This window comes from Lates calcarifer, linkage group LG7_1 (assembly GCF_001640805.2).
Source record: "Lates calcarifer isolate ASB-BC8 linkage group LG7_1, TLL_Latcal_v3, whole genome shotgun sequence".
NCBI lineage: Eukaryota > Metazoa > Chordata > Actinopteri > Centropomidae > Lates > Lates calcarifer.
The window spans coordinates 20,832,525-20,850,463 of record NC_066839.1 but is presented as its reverse complement, the minus strand read 5'-3'; the positions used below and the strand labels follow the sequence as shown (position 1 = coordinate 20,850,463).

Here is a 17,939-nt window from a genome sequence, read left to right as displayed (position 1 = left end):
ATTTTCCTTTGTTCATCAAGGGTTACTGGAAGTAGACTGATGGGCAAAAATTGCAATTTTATCAATTTCAAATAAAATCTACAACACAGTAAAGTGTAGAGTTGTCTGAATACTTTCTGAAGCCACAGAATGTAAAACATGAGCATCCATTATTTTTTATCAGTGCAGGGTGTCAGGTCTAAGGCCCAGCACAGTGCCGGTCCTGATAACAGATGAGCCCTACTTTACACTCTGTAATGACCCACAGAAAGAGAGTGACTGAGGGTAGGGAGGAGGAATGAAGAGAACTGGAAAAGAAAGAGTTTGGTGTGAATTTATGACCATCGTTGAAGTGTAATCTGTCATCAAAGCTTTGCCACTGAACTGGTTCTCATGGTGGGTGGCTAATTTTAGCCATCCCTTGTGTACCAGTGACTCGTGGATGCAGGGGATGAAGAAACCAGCACAAGGTTGGAGTGTCTCTTTTTGTTTTCTAGACTGGTTGGCAAGATCCATCAGGTCTGTGGTGGGAGAGCCCACTCTTCCCTGTCTGCTGTGCATTATGCTACACAAGCCATCAAACCACAAAGAGAGTCATCTTCTCCTCTGCTTTAGATGAAGCTGGCAGCTCGCACTGATGTTTTATAGCTCTCCCGGCGCCTCTCTTTGAGGCTGGAGTTGTCATGCCCTGGCAAAGTAGCAAGAGCCCAGCGTGGCCTTGAAAGCTCAGGCCATTATTTATTCATGTGTCTGCATGCAGATGTTGAGCTGAGATGAGAAATAGGGCTAGTCACAGCTTACAGGGCTGCACTTCTAATGAGAAAACTCAAGCTATTTTCTCCTTCAGAGATAGATTGACGTCCAGATTTGCCTTTCAGTGAGCAGGCACCTTGCTCTCTCCCCCTGAGAGCAGTCCTTACACCAAATGACACCTCAGCTGCCACTGTGCAGTGGTATGGAGAAACAGAGGCGAGTTGCCTCTGCTGCAGCCTCTGCCTGCAGTCATCTGAACGGTTAAGGGTCTCCGGGGAGCCTGTGGCCCCGCTCCAGCAGCCAGGTACAGTGAGAGTGGAGTCGCATCGCTTGCTCCTTTTTCTCCTCTCTTCCTCCTTTGTTTGGCTTTGTTCTTCCTGCGCTCCACAGAGGCAGCCACAGGGAGAGAAAGGGAAAAGGAGAGGAGAAAGAGAGAGCTGCAGCTTCTCTCATCTCTGCCAAGCTCTCCGGCTGTCTTCCTCTGGCTCTTTGTTATGCCTCTGCTGCTTCCCTCGCTGCCTAAAGCTACAGCTCCCTGGTGCACACAGATACCACTGGGGTGGATCTGCCTATGATGTGCTTATCATAAGGTTTGCCATCACCTCAGGGAGAGAGGCTGACTTGTTGTTCTCCAAACTGAGAAAAAGAGAATAAACACATACAACCTTGATGTGTTGTCATATCAGTGTAGGAGTATCTGGCTTTCTGATTTTGGTTAGCACTGCCAAATCACTGCTGTATTTCCTCCACTAATTCTTTTGTTATCTGCAGCACGTGCAGACGGCTGCAGATATTCACGACCCCAGAAATCACCTGACACTGACTTGGATCAGGTTGATAAGTCGCTGCCCCCCTACACTGGCATACTTGTAGGTCAGATGGAGAGGCAGCGTTCCAGGACAGATGGAGAGGGACTCTTTTCTTGGATCACCTTTTCCCCTCTGCTTGAGAATGTGTTACATGTTAAATCTGAGGCAGAGAGAGCTGACGGCTTACTAAGTCCTGCTCTGTGAGCCATGTGGAGTGGTGCTCTTCTGCCATCTTGTGGTCAAATGTAGTAACTGTCCCACAGCAAACACATACAATGATGCAATGATTTACCTGCTAATTAGTATTATTTTTTTATTTACATGGTAAATGTAGTTGTAATCCTTCATTAATCTCACTCATTAGATCACACAGGATGTTAATACTGAGAGCAGGTGACAACTCAGAGATGGTTTTATGTTGGGACAGGCTCAAATGTATGGAGTCTCGAGTATGCCACAAAAATAAAACTTTTAATGATATAAATACTAATAAACTGATCAATGTAAATAGCAATAATATGTAAATTAATTATTTTTCAATTTTAATTTACTAATTAAAGAGGAAGTTAACTAAATCCACTCTTAGTATAATCATAATTACGCGCACATAATTATATCGTAGTGTAATGTTACAAATGACAAAATACGGAAAAAAAGAATTTTTATGATAAAAATAAAACTTTATGAAATAACGGCCCCTTTTGGAACAATGAAATCAGACGACAAAGAATTTCACCAAATGAACAAAACCCAGTGAAGCAAAGATAGCTAGCTAAGGTCAGCTTTATTTGTCAGCACAGAAAAGGACTGTGCTAGCTTACAGGGATCCTGTGCTACTGTTCATTGATCCTGTGCTACTGTTCATTATTTTGACCATTGCAAAATAAAAATATTTTAATGCATGACAAAACAGACAGTTTTTAAGCAGCCAGTAACTGATTTCTCATTTTTCCTGTGTTAATATAAAACTAAGATAAAAACAAACAAACAACAACAAAAAAAAAAAACAGTTGTTGAAAATGGCTCGTTTTCTGGCTCGTTTATTGTTTCCAGTTTCTTATTCCAAAACAAAAAACTGGAAAACATAACGCCTCCAAAAAAGTTTAAGGAAGCGTTATGTTTGATCTAATCTGACCACACCCTCCTATCAACACACAGAAAAATAGGAATCAATTCTCACCAGCGTGGGGAGGGTTTCTGTCTCTGATCACCACTCATAATGGCGATCCAGGTACTACTACCATCTGTAGCAGCCGCCCACCAGTGAAATATGAGCCATGATGCTGCAGCTGACATGGACTGAATGCATTTCAAGCCCTGTCAAGGATTGTAGAAATACTGTAAGACTCTAAATACTAAATCCTGGCTGTTTGAAGCAAACTTAAAGCCTCTTAGTCAAAAAAAAAAAATATCTGAACTGTACATGGAAAAACCGACCTTGTGTAATTTCTACATGAATACTACTGCCACACAGGTGCTTTCTCTTATGTCAGTTGATTAGATCTTTTCTCAGGTCTGTGTGGGAGTGTTCAGACTGTCTGACACTCCTTCACTCTTGGCTTTGTTGCACCTGATAGGGAAGCCACAACCTACATCTTTATCTTCCTTATTTGGACATGTAACATCACACAAATCCCAGGACCAGCCAAAATAGCTGAAAACATCTGTATGGATGTGCAGGACCTTAGAATTTAAAATGATAATTATGGATTATCTTTCACAAAGTTTAAATGTATTAATTGGTCAATAGTCTGTTATTATCTCAGTGGCATACATACTGAAGACTTCATACAAAGAAAGATGAACCTGGTATTTTTACATGTGTAGTGAAAGGGTGGTGTCTGTCCACCTGAATTACTACTGAGTGATAAAACAAATCACATCTGTCTTGTACATAACATCTGATCTTTTTCATCCTTTTCCAGGTGAAGCTCCCTTTCCCCGTAGATCAAATCACAAATCTTCCACGGAATGACTTCCAAATGTTGGTGAAAATGCACAAACTGACCTCGGAGCAGCTTGAGTTCATCCATGACGTGAGGCGGCGGAGTAAGAACCGCATCGCGGCACAACGCTGCCGCAAGAGGAAGCTCGACTGCATCCTGAACCTGGAGTGTGAAATCAGAAAACTGGTAAGTTGACGGACTGTCACCAGCTGTCTGTCCACAACATCCTCACCTCTTCATCACACACTGCGTCATGTAACCATTACGCTGAGCAGTACCTGAACAAAGCAAAGGAAGTGATGATGTAATGAAGAAGCTCTCTGACACCATCAGAGCGCCCCCTGCTGGTGTGGAAAACTGGAAGTCTTTGTTGAGATGGCCTTTGGAAATGTTGGAAGCACATGACAGTGATAACAATAAACCTTTTATTATAAAGCACCGGACCCTGTGCCTGGTGTACCCTGCCTCTCACCCAGCATCAGTTGGGTTAGACTCCAGTCCCCCACGACTCTCACAGGATAAGCAGTATAGATAATGGATGGATGGATGTAGAGCACCTTTTATTCATAAGATGCAGCTCAGAGGCTTCATTGGCCTGTTCCAGTGGTACACAGTGGGGAAAAAGAAGTCTTATTTAAGAGGAGATTATTTTCCAGCTTTATGGCTCATAATCTCATAATATGAAAGATTTATGATACAATTTAAGATTACAGCAATGAAAGGAAGATCGAGAACAAAGGTTACATTGACCTCTAGTGGCAGGATGTCTGAACTACTACAATATCATACATTTCTCAGCCACAGTTCTGTCCAGCAATTCACAAAATAATATTTCATCATGTAAACCACTATAATCATAACATTGATTTCATTTGCATTTTCAGGTCAAGAGACAAAGTATTTTAAGCTTTAAAGCACTATGAAATTCTATAAATACATTTTTTGTAATATGTCATTTCATCTGCTCTGTCTCACTGAAGTTACTCATAAATTAAATTTTGGATGAATCAGGAGCACTGAGTCAAAAAATCCACAAAATATTTACCAGCCCTCTCTGTCATTCAGGGTGAGCAAGGGAGTGTGGGCTCACTGGCCAATGTGTTGACAGTGTCAGTGTGGAATTAGTTCAAAACCTAAAAGCTGCATAAGGAGAAATTAAAGGAGAAGAGTAGAATTGAAGACATTAGAAGTGGTGACTGCTGTAATAGTAGCATGTTAGCTGTAACCTGCTCAGAGTAGTTTCTGTTTACAGGTATGATGACACATGATCAACCATGACGTCACAGTTTTCAGTGGCTTCCTGAACTAGGCCAAAAATGGATTCCAAGAGTTCAATCCATTCTGTCCATGTACACACTAAGGTTGTGTCTGAAGTGACTTCCTATTCGCCACCTGATATCATGTCAACCTAATGTGATGTAATGCCTTTCACAGGTGTGGAAAACCACTGAGTCAAAGACTGTTCCTGGAACTGTGACACTTGGAACTACATGTGTTTACCTGTGCTGTTGCAGATGAGTTGGTTGCTTACAAAGTCATATTCTGTGTGTGTCCGTGTGTGTGTGTGCGTGCAGGTGTGTGAGAAGGAGAAGTTGCTGACGGAGAGGAACCAGCTAAAGGCGTGTATGGGTGAGCTGTGGGAGAACTTCTCCTGCCTGTCCCAGGAGGTATGCAGAGACGTCCAGCTGAGCCCTGAGCAGGTCCAGTCTTTACACCACTACTGCCCCGTGCTGCGGCCCGCCAACTCCGCCGCCAGTAACAACGCTGCCCACGAGCCCAAGCCTCCCCGCAGCCCCGCCGCCGTCACCAACACCACCAACACCAACGCCACCACCACCACCAGCATCGACCTCACCGCCCACTCGGGCTCGGCCACACCGGAACCCAGCTTCCACGGGTCGCCCGGCCCCTCAGAGAGCGAGCCCGACTCGGCCGTCAGAAACGGGGCGGACAAAGATATGGACGGCCAAGATGCCAGCTTGTACACAAAGTCAGGGCTGTCCACTGAAAAATCCAACCAGACGGTTACAGTTGATTTTTGTCAGGAAATGACTGACAAATGTACGACTGACGAGCAGCCGAGGAAGGACTGTACTAAGTAGTGGTGGTTCTCTGTGTTGTTGTTTTTGATGTTTTTTTTAATTATTTAATTTGATTCTTCTGACAAACCCTCTCTCGGGGTTGTTGAGATGTCGGCCTCTCCCAGTGTTCACTGAAAAACAAGCTTTGTATGTATTTATGTCTTTTTGTGCTGTCTTTTTTTTTTTTTTTTTTTTTTCTTTTTGAACGGTTGACACTAAAGTTGTCTTAACAGCAGCAATACTGTTCTCCAGGTATTTTCCTCTTACCATGACAGAGTGGGAACTTCTCACCAAACCTTTACAATGGTGCTACACTTGGCCCGGCAGCAACCTCTACAGTGGAGACTCTGTTCTTCACGCATCGCTCATCACAACTCATAGTTCAACCTCATCGGACCTAAACAGCAGCTCTCTTCGTCTCTCTTGTGTACCAACAGTATCTCTGCCTTTCTCTGTCACATTTCCTCCTCTCTTTTTCCCACTCTGTCCTTATCAATCTTTTCTACCTCTCTCTCTCTCTCTCTCTCTCTCTCTCTCTCTCTCTCTCTCTCTCTCTCTGTGCTTCTTCTCTCACTGTATCTTAGTGGCCCTTTTCGTCACAGCAATTCAAACTCAGGAATAAGAATCCTCTGAATGTTCAACCTAATTCATGAAAAATGAGAATACAGTTTCTGTACACGAGGAAGTTACGATGCAGTTAGACTGTAAAATGTTCATATGCAAAAATGTCTTCAAGCGTCTCACATTTGTATTTCTGTACACGAGAACTTTGTACAGGCTGCAACCGAAAACATTCCTCCTTTGCCTTCCTCAGCACTGAATTGAAAGGAAAAAGAAAAAAGGTTTTTGCAGGTGGTTAAATGACTATTTTTATTTCCCACTCATCAGCAATACCATTGTATTTGGATGTTGTAACAGTGACTGACTTTCAAGTGCTTGTTTGGCAGAAATGTATATAGTATGGAGCATGATGACTGTAACAGTGATTTTGTACAGGTAGAGGCTTAGATGTTTCTTTTTCACCGGGGTTATATCAAGCACCTTTTTGCTAAGGGAAAATCTTTGCTTTGCTGTTTCCTGTCCTGCCTAATGAATATTCCCCATCATGGTGGGTGTTCTTATACTCAGGAAATCAGCTTGATACACATGTAGACACTCACATACAGCACATACAGACACATGCGTCAACACACATGTAAAATTTTTAGCCCCATGCATGTTAAAAAAGTTAGACATTCGAGATGTATTTGTAACGTGCGGCTCAGGCCAGCTCCTCTCCACCTTTGACTCCTCTTTAAATGTGAAAAAAAGAGTTTTGCCTTGTGTTTTTTGGAGTAAATCTTATTTCTGTATTTCAGTATTTCAGTATTTTAAGATGCTATTTGTGTACTCTCTGGCAGCCATGCTTTGGGTTTTCTTCAGTGTTGCCATTTGAAGCCGTTTGACAGTGAAAAGTGCGTCTGACAGAATCTTTCATTTTTTCAAACTGATCCTGAATAAGATTAGAAAAAAAAACTCTTGACAAAGAGATAAAAAAATCTATCAATTGGACTTTATTCAGGCACTTTGTTTCTGGCCACAGAGCCATTCAGCACTTCAATGAGGGTCCTTTGTTTCAGACCCTGTAAAAGTCTGAGACTGGAGCACTTAAATTGGCACTTCAAGAGGAAACATCTTGTTGATATGATTATATGAATATACAGTAAAAAAAAAAAAAAAAAGCATCTCTATGAAGATGACGTATCTGAAAGCTAAATACAAAAGGAATCTAATGTTTTAGTATTAGAGTGTTCACACCTTATATTTGTATTTCTTTAGGACTTGAATAAGCTAATTCAGACTTCATTTGACGTGAAAGCAGTGTATGTGTTGACAGAATGATTGAGCAACAATCATATAGGATAGTAACATGTTTGCCCTAATTGTGCATTTGTTTGAACATCTACTTTGTGATGCATGCTGCCTATAGCTATAAGCCTAGTTAGTTTGTCTAGCTTCTGTTTGCCTCTGCAGCAGTCTGCTTTAAAATGAGTTTTTTTTATATTTCTGTGTATAAACAAGCTGAATTATCTCTGAATAACTCTGACTGGAGGCAGCCTTTAAAGTACCAGCAGGGCTGTGCTCCAGTACGAAGGTGGAATTCAATTGGAATGTGAAGCTTTATTCTTTGCTCTTTAAAAGCCCCAATCTAAAAAGAGCCCTAAAGTTAATGTCACCTCTGGGCTAACCACTGTTACACTAGTGTCTGTAAGTCAGAGTCATCAAAAAAAAAAAAAAAAAAGAGAGAGAGAGAGAGAGAGCAAAAATGGATATCTACTACAGTACTTGGTGTTAAAGAATGACCCCCCCCAGCTCACCTGGTCGCTCACCTGCTAACTCACTTGGACATATCACGTATCATTACTCGGTCCCCAGTGCAGCAGCCCACCTCTCCTTTTCTCTACATTGTCCATCTCAAACTAAAACAGAAATGACAAAATGAGGATTATAATTATCTATAATTATATACATGAATCTGGACGTACTGTGCAGGTCTTGGGACGACCATCCTTATTATTCTTGTTACATCTTATTCTGAGACTAATTAAGCACACACACAATATTCACATACATATAGACTGAAAATACAATAATAAAATAAGAATGCAGTTCAGACCAGTAACATAACCTTGCTAAACAATAGGTTGTGCAGCTCAGGCTCAGTCTTTAATGAAGACTGTTTACTCTGCTGAAACCACAGATATCAGAAAGTACTGTAGTAAATACTCATTTGTGTTGGAATATGGACAGAAAACATCATCCTGGGACATGTAGCAGGTTAAATATGAGTGTTACTTAGCCAACCCAACCTGCGTACTCCTCACACAGCTCTGTGACTTTATTTGTCTGCATCAGGTGGCATGCTGGAAGTGTTTACTCTTTAAGATTTAAGTTTAGAAGCCACAGTTTTATTCCCTGAGCTATCTCTGGGAAGGTTTAGTGGCTGACTAAATCTCAGATTGGGGCTTTAAAGTTTGGATAAAATATTTTGATGTTCTACCCCCTGACTTTTACTGATGTAAATGTTAGAGTTTAAAACAGTAGTGTAGAATATGAGCTCACATTTGCGACTGTTTGTCTTGTACAGTCCAACAGAGTAACTCTAAGTGTATTTTATAAACCTGTCTTTAAATTGTAAAAGACTGGTCTCTATTTTATAGAGTACATAGACCCACACACGCACTAACACATGTACACATACACGTATATTCATACCACACACACACACACACACACACACACACACACACACAGAGTACATACTGTACATTGTGGCAGCCTGAGTGCAGAGCAGTTGTGGTTCTTGGTCGGCTGGTGTTTGTTCAGCTCCTCTGTTTGTGCTCTTGTCATTGTTGGACTGAAGCAGAACAGTATTTACCATGTGGAGGTTTTACCAGATTAAAGCCAGAGAATCCAAGTGGAACGATTTGCATTACAGAAGCTTCTTCTCTGCAAACATTTTATGCAACATTTTCTCTTTGTGTGCTTTTTCATTTGCTTGATCTTAAACTGAGAAACCTTTGTGTTGCATCTGAGAGCACACACTGTCTGACTTAATGTTTTTCTGTTTGGAGAAAATGAATTCATCAAGTTTGTGTTCTAACTGTTGTAACAGAGGACCCTGGGCATCTCTTCAGACATTGTCCTTTATGCATACACCGAGTACGTTGCTTAGATACCACAGACAGACTCCCCTGAATCCCTCTTTCCAGTCAGAAAAGCTCTGTCCTGACCATTGAACTGCAGGATCCAGTACTGACTGTCAGATACAATCCTCCATCCATCCTCAGCTTCAGTGGTGAGATGAGTTCATGTCAGCACTGTCAACAAACTGTCTGGTTCCACTCTTATTTAAAGGGTCAGGTTCACTCAAATTCTGTTTATGCTGCTCACATCACTGAGAAATTTATTTGATTTATGTATTTGTCATTTTATGACCAGGGGCCTGTTTCTCTGGATAACTGCATGGCAGTCAGCTCCATTGTGTCGCAGTGTCAGCAGAAATCTCAAACAATCTTTGAATGAGAAAATATGTTTTTGTCATTTGAGTGAACTAACCATTTAGTGGCTCAGGGTGCCAAGCATTTAACTCTGCTCTCTGTATCACTCAGAAGTAGCCTTTTATTACTTTTTTTTAAGAGCAAAAAGAAACGTCATTTAAAGCTGCATGAATCCATTTTTTGGCCACTGGGGGGCAGCAGAACAAGCTGTCAACACAGTACTAGTATATTATCATCTTACATGGTTGACATAGGCTAACATGTTAGCAAACAGTTGCTTATGTATCCAGCAGAAACAGCCATGTTACCGCTTTCTCAGCCACTCTGTTATGGTCTCCTCCAACTCCTGAGAAAAAAGTCTGTGGCCCTGTAGCTGCCAGATGACCCACTATGTTCACCAGCCAGCAGCTAACTCTGTACATCTGCCATCTGGAGCTGGGAAAGTAGCGCACAAAGAATTTATCAGTTGTTGTGGTTTTTTTTTTGTTTGTTTTTTCTAAAACCAGCTGCCTGCTGCTACTGGAAATGAGACTGATAACAGTTTGCTGGTTGGAAAGCTGTACAGAGCTGAAGGGTTGGTGATAATTATCTGCTGGTTCGTCACTACGTTCGACCCCTCTCACACTGCACGTTCACCTGAGTGTTCACATACAAATACTGATTAGTGCAACTTTAAAATGACGTTACAGAAATCATTCAAAGCAGAAAACAGCTGAAAAGTTTATTTGATATTTAAACATGAAGAACCCTTCAGGTTACTTTGTACAGGCCAGACACTTTTTTTGTTTATAGCCATTGCAACAGATTGATCTAAGTGAACTATTTTGCTGTTGCTGTAACTGTCATTGAATCCTCTCACCTTTTTTGCTGCGTATTTGTCCTTTAGTCAAACTTTTTTTTTTGTTGCTGCTTCTCTGAAACAAACACTGGCTCTTCAACTCCAAAGGTTGTTCTATAAAAGAATATGAACAAAAACATGCCTTTCTCACAGACTGCTCAACTTCATTGAGAAAAGAATCTGGTATCCTGGTTGAATGCACAGGCTGAGATCATTGAAGATAAAATATGAAAATGGAATATGTTTACAAATAGGTGTCATGTCATGTATGATCAATTTTTGCCATGTAAAAATCACTTGCTTCAATTCGACTGGCTCTTGGTGTTGTGTAAAGATACAAAGAATGAGTTTCCTCACCTTGTCTTTACTCCAACTTTTGGGATGGGTTAACATAATATGAATACAAGTGCACCTCCAATATTTGCCTTAGAACGTGCAGAGGCCATAGTTCACATTCAAGTGAAGTGAGTGTATGCAGGGGCCTGGGCCCCCATCCCAGAGTCACCAGTGCGGACTTTCTCACACTTATCTACCTGTGAAATCCTTCATACCTCTCATAACTGGTCAATGACTGTATCAGCAAACTGCATCAGGTGTTTTTTCTACATGCTTTTTACACAGATTATATGGATTATTGTATTAGTCGATTTTGGTGCATCATTTTTAATGTAATAGCTCTTAAGCTTGTAGTTCAAGTTGTTGTTTTTTTTTCTTTCATTTTTCTAGATGACTGTTTTGTGTTAATATTGTCAATTTGAAATAGCTGTTATTTGCTTATTCTCTACTAAGAGTTCTTACCTTTATAATTTTTAAATGCTACATGACCCTAATGAATTAAAACGACTTAATAACCATTGTAAATACGGTATTGTGCAAACCCAATTTTCATTAATTTCAATTGCTAGTGTTATCTAAACAACTTTTTTGTCTAGACACCATTTCTCTTTATGAAATAAAGAAACATGCATATCACATTTTGTGTCAAATGATTTTTCTTTTTTGGCCACATGGGGGCACAACACAGACATTATCACAATTGCCCAGCAGACACAGAGCAATATTTCCTCTGTCAAAGCTGTGTTTGGTCTCCACCACACCTGCAGGAGAGCTGTCTTTTCTCCACCATGCTAACCAGCTGCTCTCTGTGTAAGTGTGTGTGGTGTTTAGTGGACTGTGGGTCTATCAGAGCCTCGCTGCTGCTGCTGAGAACAATAAGTCCAAAGAGAGTAAAACTCTGCAGAGCTGCTGGGTGGTGACGACTCTGGGGTTGTCTCTAAGTGCCCTGTTCATTTCACACATATCAGTTTGACCCATATAATAATATAGATTAATGCAGTGTTAATCATCAATCTTGAATTCCTGTCATGTATTTCAGTTGATATATGGACATATGGTGTTTATTTTGAAATAAATGTAATCATATTAACCTCTTCATCACGAGGCCTATTTTTTCTGCCTCCTGTCGAAATGACTCACCCAAAATAAATGGAGTATATCTTCACAACTACAAGGGCAGTATTGTATAATCTTGGTCTCAAAAGAAAGCTAAGACATGTGAGATCACTAAACAAGTGTCAATCAAGAATCAAGATATGTCTTACTGTGTCAGAGTAAATTCACCTGGAACACATTAGAAAATTTACATTTTTATCTCAGCCTATCAAAAAAAAAAAAAAAAAAATTACTTAGAGTGAAAACCACCTTTGAATCATAGGATAGTAAGTCGATTCATCTAGGAATTAGTAAAATAATATCTGATGAGAAACTGTGCAAATGTAGATGTGAAAAAGTGAACCTGAGCAGCTTGACAGGTGTTTTAAGACAGGTGTGTCCAGGCGGAACCACCATATATGCAGCCAAGTAAAGCCAAAGGTAGTATATGGCAGGAAGAGTGCATACTTCACTCTAAAAACCCCTTCGTCTTCATGCAAACAACAGCAAAGGTAAGACATACTTTATGGTTGTGTCGAAGTTTTTTTTTTTGCTACTCTTTGGCTGCTAGCTCATCAAGTTTTCGTCGCAGCTTGTTTGTGGTTAGCTTGAAGTGGTGAAATTAGCAGAAGCACTAAAGTGGACATGCGCTGTTTTCCTGTTTTTGTTACGTGCCCATATAATTGCTTGGGCTTTGAATTGTGTTTTCGTTTGCGTGGCAAGGCTTGGTAGAGGCTTTTAGCTGAGTTTCTCCCTGACATTTTGATATGCTACATGCTACGATTGGTGCTTCCTAGCGTGCGCATAGATCGTCTATACGGCACATATCTCACGCCTGACGAGATTAACATACACTGACCCTCAGCAGAGGTTGTGGTGAGTCCAGGTCTGCACAGGCTCCATTAAAGGGAGCCTGAGTGGAAGTGTGAACGTCTTGTAATGACTAAAATCCTTTCAGCTGAATGACAAGGAAGTGATGATTAGTTTTTCACTAACATTCGTGGATAAAGGCTTTTAATCACTGTCAGGTGATCATGAATATGAACTGTATGTTCTTACAGAGTGGACAGAAGCTGATGAGATATCTATCTGTGGAGAAAGTTTCAGACAGAGGTCGACTAACTGACTTCATTCAGACCACAGAGCAGTGGAGTCACTCCAGGCAGACAAAGGAGATGAGTCCTGCTGAAGAGGGAAAAGGCTTTAATAGAAAAACAAAACAAAACAGCAGGACAACAGAAATATTTGCATTGACAGTTTAAATGTGTCAGACATATTCCTAAACAACACTAGGCTGCTCTCAGTCCAAACTAAATGTTGAATTTGAAGAGCCCTTTGATAAACCACACTCTGGTCTGTGGCTGCTTCTTCCACAACCTTTAACGACAATCCTCTGTCAAATACATCTGCAACTGACTTTTGGTCTCATTTTATGAGCAGTCACATGTGCTTTGAGCCAAATATAATTTTCATTCATGTTTGATTCATGGTCTCCAAAAGTATCCTGGAGATGCTGGAGATATCATTGGTACAGAGCCTGAGGCTAATTATAAAGCTTTTTTTCTGTGGAAAGGTGTGTTAACATATTTTAACTGAAGCTCTTTGTTCATGCACAACACATACTGTAGAAACATACTGTGAACACATGACGTTCAGAGACAGGATGAGAGTGGTTTTGTGATCAGGATCCCTCAGTGCCTTTAGAACCGACGCTCGGTCATCCTCGGTTCACTTCTTCATGATTGAAGACAGCTCCAGAATCATGCTCTGAAACAGACAGTTATTAAACAGACTGTTATTCTAGATTTCTCTTAGCAGCAGCACCTCTGACCACATCTGTGATGCTGCCAGTGGTGAGAGATGAGGCAGGGAGGAAACTGGTTTTAAATGAAGACCTGCTACAACATTTCTCATTTTTCCTCACATCTTTTCCCTCAGAACATTTTTCCAAATTTGGAATTTACATCTTTTGGACGTAAAACAAGACATTTCAAGAAGGGGAAAAAAAACGACAAAAACATAGTTAAATGGAATTAAAATGTTGAGTTTTTAACTGTATTGAATAGTTTTTTCATTGAGGTGATTGGTAGTTAAGAGTCTCTACATGGACTCAAACTGCTCATACAGCTCAAAAACGTATGCAAAGACATAAGCAACGTTTCTGTAACTAAGCTGACAATGCTTTTCTCAGTGTGAGCTGTGCAGACAGCTGTGGTGACTGCTCGGGGGAGATTTTTTGGTCTCTCTGATGTCACATACTCCCATGCATCGATCATCATTTATCAGACTGATCAGATCAGACAAATCTGATCAAACCTCACCCACGCTGTCAGATGATCTGAGATCAGCTCTAAACGCAAAACGCCTACATTTTCAAACTGTTTTCAAACTTTAACTCTGTGTGATATTTAGTGCTGATGTGCTGTGAGGGAGCACAGACTAAAGACGTGGAGTGTTTAAGACTGAGTCCTAACAGACCCAGGTTCAGTGGCAGAACACTGGGTGGATCAGTTGTTTAAAGGGTCATTTTGCCAGAATGAAACATATTTTCTCACTTCCCTCTGGTGGAATCTACACACAGAGAGTTTGGGTTTTGAGATCTCCTCCCTCTGCCCTAACACACTGACTGTGATTTGTTTGTAGCAGCTGAGTGCAGTCAGAGGTGAAATACCTAGACACAGTAATATTAAAGTAATACTGAAGTGCTGTCATTAGATTTCATGGCAGTCAGCATATAGTATGATATCGTGTAAAGTTGTTTTATTCAGCTCTTCTAAATCTGTCTTTACACTTTAGTCTGACTGCACTGCTTCACTGACATACAGCTGAACTCATCTGCAGCCAAGTAGGTACATTTGTTGCTTTAGTGGCTCCAGATAAAACATGCCTGGATGATCTTTTTCTCACCATGGACATCCTCCTCCCGCTGGCTGGAGGCGGAGGGGTCATCACCGGACTCTCTCCCTGGTTGAGGTGCTGGGCCTCCACGTCCGTTCCACTCTGAGAGTCTGCGCTGTCAGACGGAGTGGCCAGCTTTCCCTCTGACAGTCCTCTGGACATGAAGCTGCACTTCCTGGCTGTGGGGTAGTGGTCGCTCTCTGGAGAATCGCTCATGTCGCTGAGCTCCTTACAGACACTCACCCTGCTCTGCTTCCTCTGCGGGTGTTTCAGGGCTGCTGGGATTTCCATGTGGCAGGCCATGAGCGAGGGTCGAGGTCCCGCGTACTGCGGGTGGCCCGAGCCCTGCGGCCCGTTTGACTCGTCGCTGCTACACGAGGGCTTCCTGCTCTCCAGGGTGGAGCGCCGCTCGGCCCCCCCCAGCTGCTGCAGGCCCTGGGCGTTGGCTTGGCTCGGCGGGAGCATCTGCACAGGCTGCTGATTGGAACTCCGGGACGGCTCCTGATTCTGAGGCGCAGGCTCCCCGAGAGCATCAGACACAACAGAGCAGGTCATCTGCGTGAGGTGCATCAGCCTCTGTGGTGAGGAGTTGGTGAGCACACAAACCTGCTGCACCATGGAGTTTTTCTTTGACCTGCACACGCTCTCATCATCTCCATATTTGTATCCGTACAGGCTCTGTTTGATCTTCTTCACCCCCAGATGGAAAATCTCCAGGAGGTTGAGGAATAAAGAAACTCCGGCGATAACCAGCATGAAGACAATGAAAATGTTCTTCTCTGTTGGTCGTGACACAAAACAGTCAACACTGTTGGGACAAGGCAAACGCTCACATTTGTACAGAGGGGAGAGCCCGATGCCATACAGAGCACACTGACCTATAATAAAGCCCACCTCCACCACAGATCTAGTCAAGATATGGAACACATATGTGCGCAGCAAGGAGCCTCTGAGGGGAGCTTTCCTTACTTTCTTCTGTTCATCTAGTTTCCTGAGTTCTCGCTCGATCCTCTTGTGGTCTTCCTTGGATGGGGTCCGTCCCCTCCAGCTCAGCTTTCAGACAGGCTTTTTTCCTGTGCCTCTCTTTCTCCAGGGTCCTCAGACGGTATAAGGCATGACCCATGTAGACCAGCGATGGAGAGGACACAAAGATGATCTGGAGGACCCAGTAGCGGATGAGGGAGATGGGGAAGGCCTGGTCGTAGCAGACGTTCTTGCAGCCCGGCTGCTCTGTGTTGCAAACAAACTCGCTCTGCTCATCATCCCAGACGTCCTCAGCTGCGACACCCAGCACGAGCATCCGGAAAATGAAGAGGATGGTGAGCCAGATCTTCCCCACGATGGTGGAATGAATGTGGACCTCTTCTAAAATGCTCCCTAATAAGTTCCAATCCCCCATCTTCTGTCACATTATTATCAGCTGTCAGTGAACTTGTAGGTCTGTCATCAGATGAAACCTCAAAACACAACAAAGATGTCTTACTTACATGTTTTCTAGGGTCCTGGTCTCTTGTGCTTCAGTGTGAAGCCATTATGAAAGAGCAGATTCATTTGTGGGACGTCGGGGCTCAGCTGTCATCCCCTGACAGACGAGACCCCAGTGTGCAGTGTGTAGCTGACACTATTTCAATGCTGTGGTAAACTAGGACTCCAGTTTGAAGTGATTGATCCACCACATGACCCTATAACGCCCTGAGGTTAGTTTCACCCTGCAACTTTTATCAGGACACAACACTGGAAATAGCACAAACTGAAACATCGATGCACAGCCATGGACAATGTTCTCATGTTGGCTATATGACTAAAAGTATGTGGACACTGCTGTCCATTGACCTTTGGTCTGGGGTCAGGGCTGTTTTTGTGATGTAGGTGTAGTTCCAGTGAAGGGACATCTTGATGCTGTAGCAGCTACTGCACGAGGACAACACTTAAACCACAGCAGGCTTTCAAACTTGTTTATTCATACAGGGGATGGTGTTTCCTGTATGGTGCGGATGAATATAACTGGCCTGCACAGAGCCCCGACCTCAGCCCCATCCCACACCTTTGGGATGAAGTGGACTGCTGACTGTGAGCCGGCTCTTATCAGTCAGTGTGTATTGGACCTCATTAATGCTCCTGTGGCTACATGGAGCCAGGTGGTGGCTGTCATTCCAAAACCAAAGCAGTAAAACTAACCGCATACATTCACTCAAGTACTGCACTTGATTACAATTTTTAGGTACTTGTACTTCATTTGAGTATTTATACCCTTATTCCACCATATTTCAGGGAGGCATATTGTACTTGGTACTCCACTGTTGATCTGTCAGCTGTAGTTGCGAGATACTTTTCAGATTTGAAATGTACATGAAACACCATAATAATGTTATACTGTGAATACAGGGAATTGTTAGATGAACGACATATTTCCATCTATTGAGCCCTCACAGAACAAGTCTCTGGTGAAGCACCTTGTTATGTTTCTAATGTCTTGAAGTTGTTCACTGTAATAATCCAAAATATGAAGACATTTGTGTCAGAACTCAGCCTTTTCTATTGATCATCACCAGCCCTCACATTTCCTCCTTCCCTGCAGGCAGACACTGGACTAAAACACCTCCTCCCCCTCGAGCAGCTGCAAGACTTAAATGCTACTCACACACTGATGCAGCATCTATTAATGTCAGATACAGGAATACTACCTCAGTCACAATAAACAGATTTTTGAAACCAGCTCTTTGACTTGTCATGGAGTATTTTACATTGTGGTACTGGTACTTTTACTTCTATCACAAAGTATAATGGTTAGGTATCCATATACTGTATTTTCATATTCAAAACTATTAGCTGTAACTTTTTACTGCCTGACAGCCGATCAGTAACTTCCCGCCTGGTAAAGACAGCGAAAGACGACATGTTCATCAGAATATTTGGTACAATAAATTCCAGCACCATCTCTGTTTGCCTCTGTCCTCCACTTTATGTCACTGTCTGCTCTGCCAGTTAGAAATGGCACCCCTAGGCACTGCCCTCAATTTCTATACTTTGTGGCCCACTTTATGAATATTTGTGTCATGGTGAATGCAGTGTATGGCTCTACCCTCCATTGCCATCCAACTGCCCCCTCCCCCCAATTTAGCACAGTGGTTTTACATTAATCCCATCACACTGTTAGACTGTGA

General features: G+C 42.2%; 2 protein-coding genes across 2 annotated transcripts in view; one reads left to right on the top strand and one right to left on the bottom strand.

Annotated features, from left to right (window-relative positions):
* bach2b (BTB and CNC homology 1, basic leucine zipper transcription factor 2b) overlaps positions 1-11,418 on the top strand; it is an 87,855-nt gene extending 76,437 nt beyond the window's left edge. Inside the window, 2 exon segments of the mRNA XM_018699653.2 lie at positions 3,467-3,673; positions 5,062-11,418. Of these exon segments, the coding sequence (XP_018555169.1) occupies positions 3,467-3,673; positions 5,062-5,589 (735 nt within the window). The 3' untranslated portion in view covers positions 5,590-11,418.
* Positions 11,419-13,134: 1,716 nt separating this feature from the next.
* Positions 13,135-17,923, bottom strand: gja10b (gap junction protein alpha 10 b). Its single transcript, XM_018699654.2, is given in 3 exon segments — positions 13,135-13,644; positions 14,785-15,801; positions 15,803-17,923. Coding segments are annotated over 3 exon segments (1,428 nt in total). The 5' UTR covers positions 16,175-17,923; the 3' UTR covers positions 13,135-13,605.
* Positions 17,924-17,939: the final 16 nt, after the last annotated feature.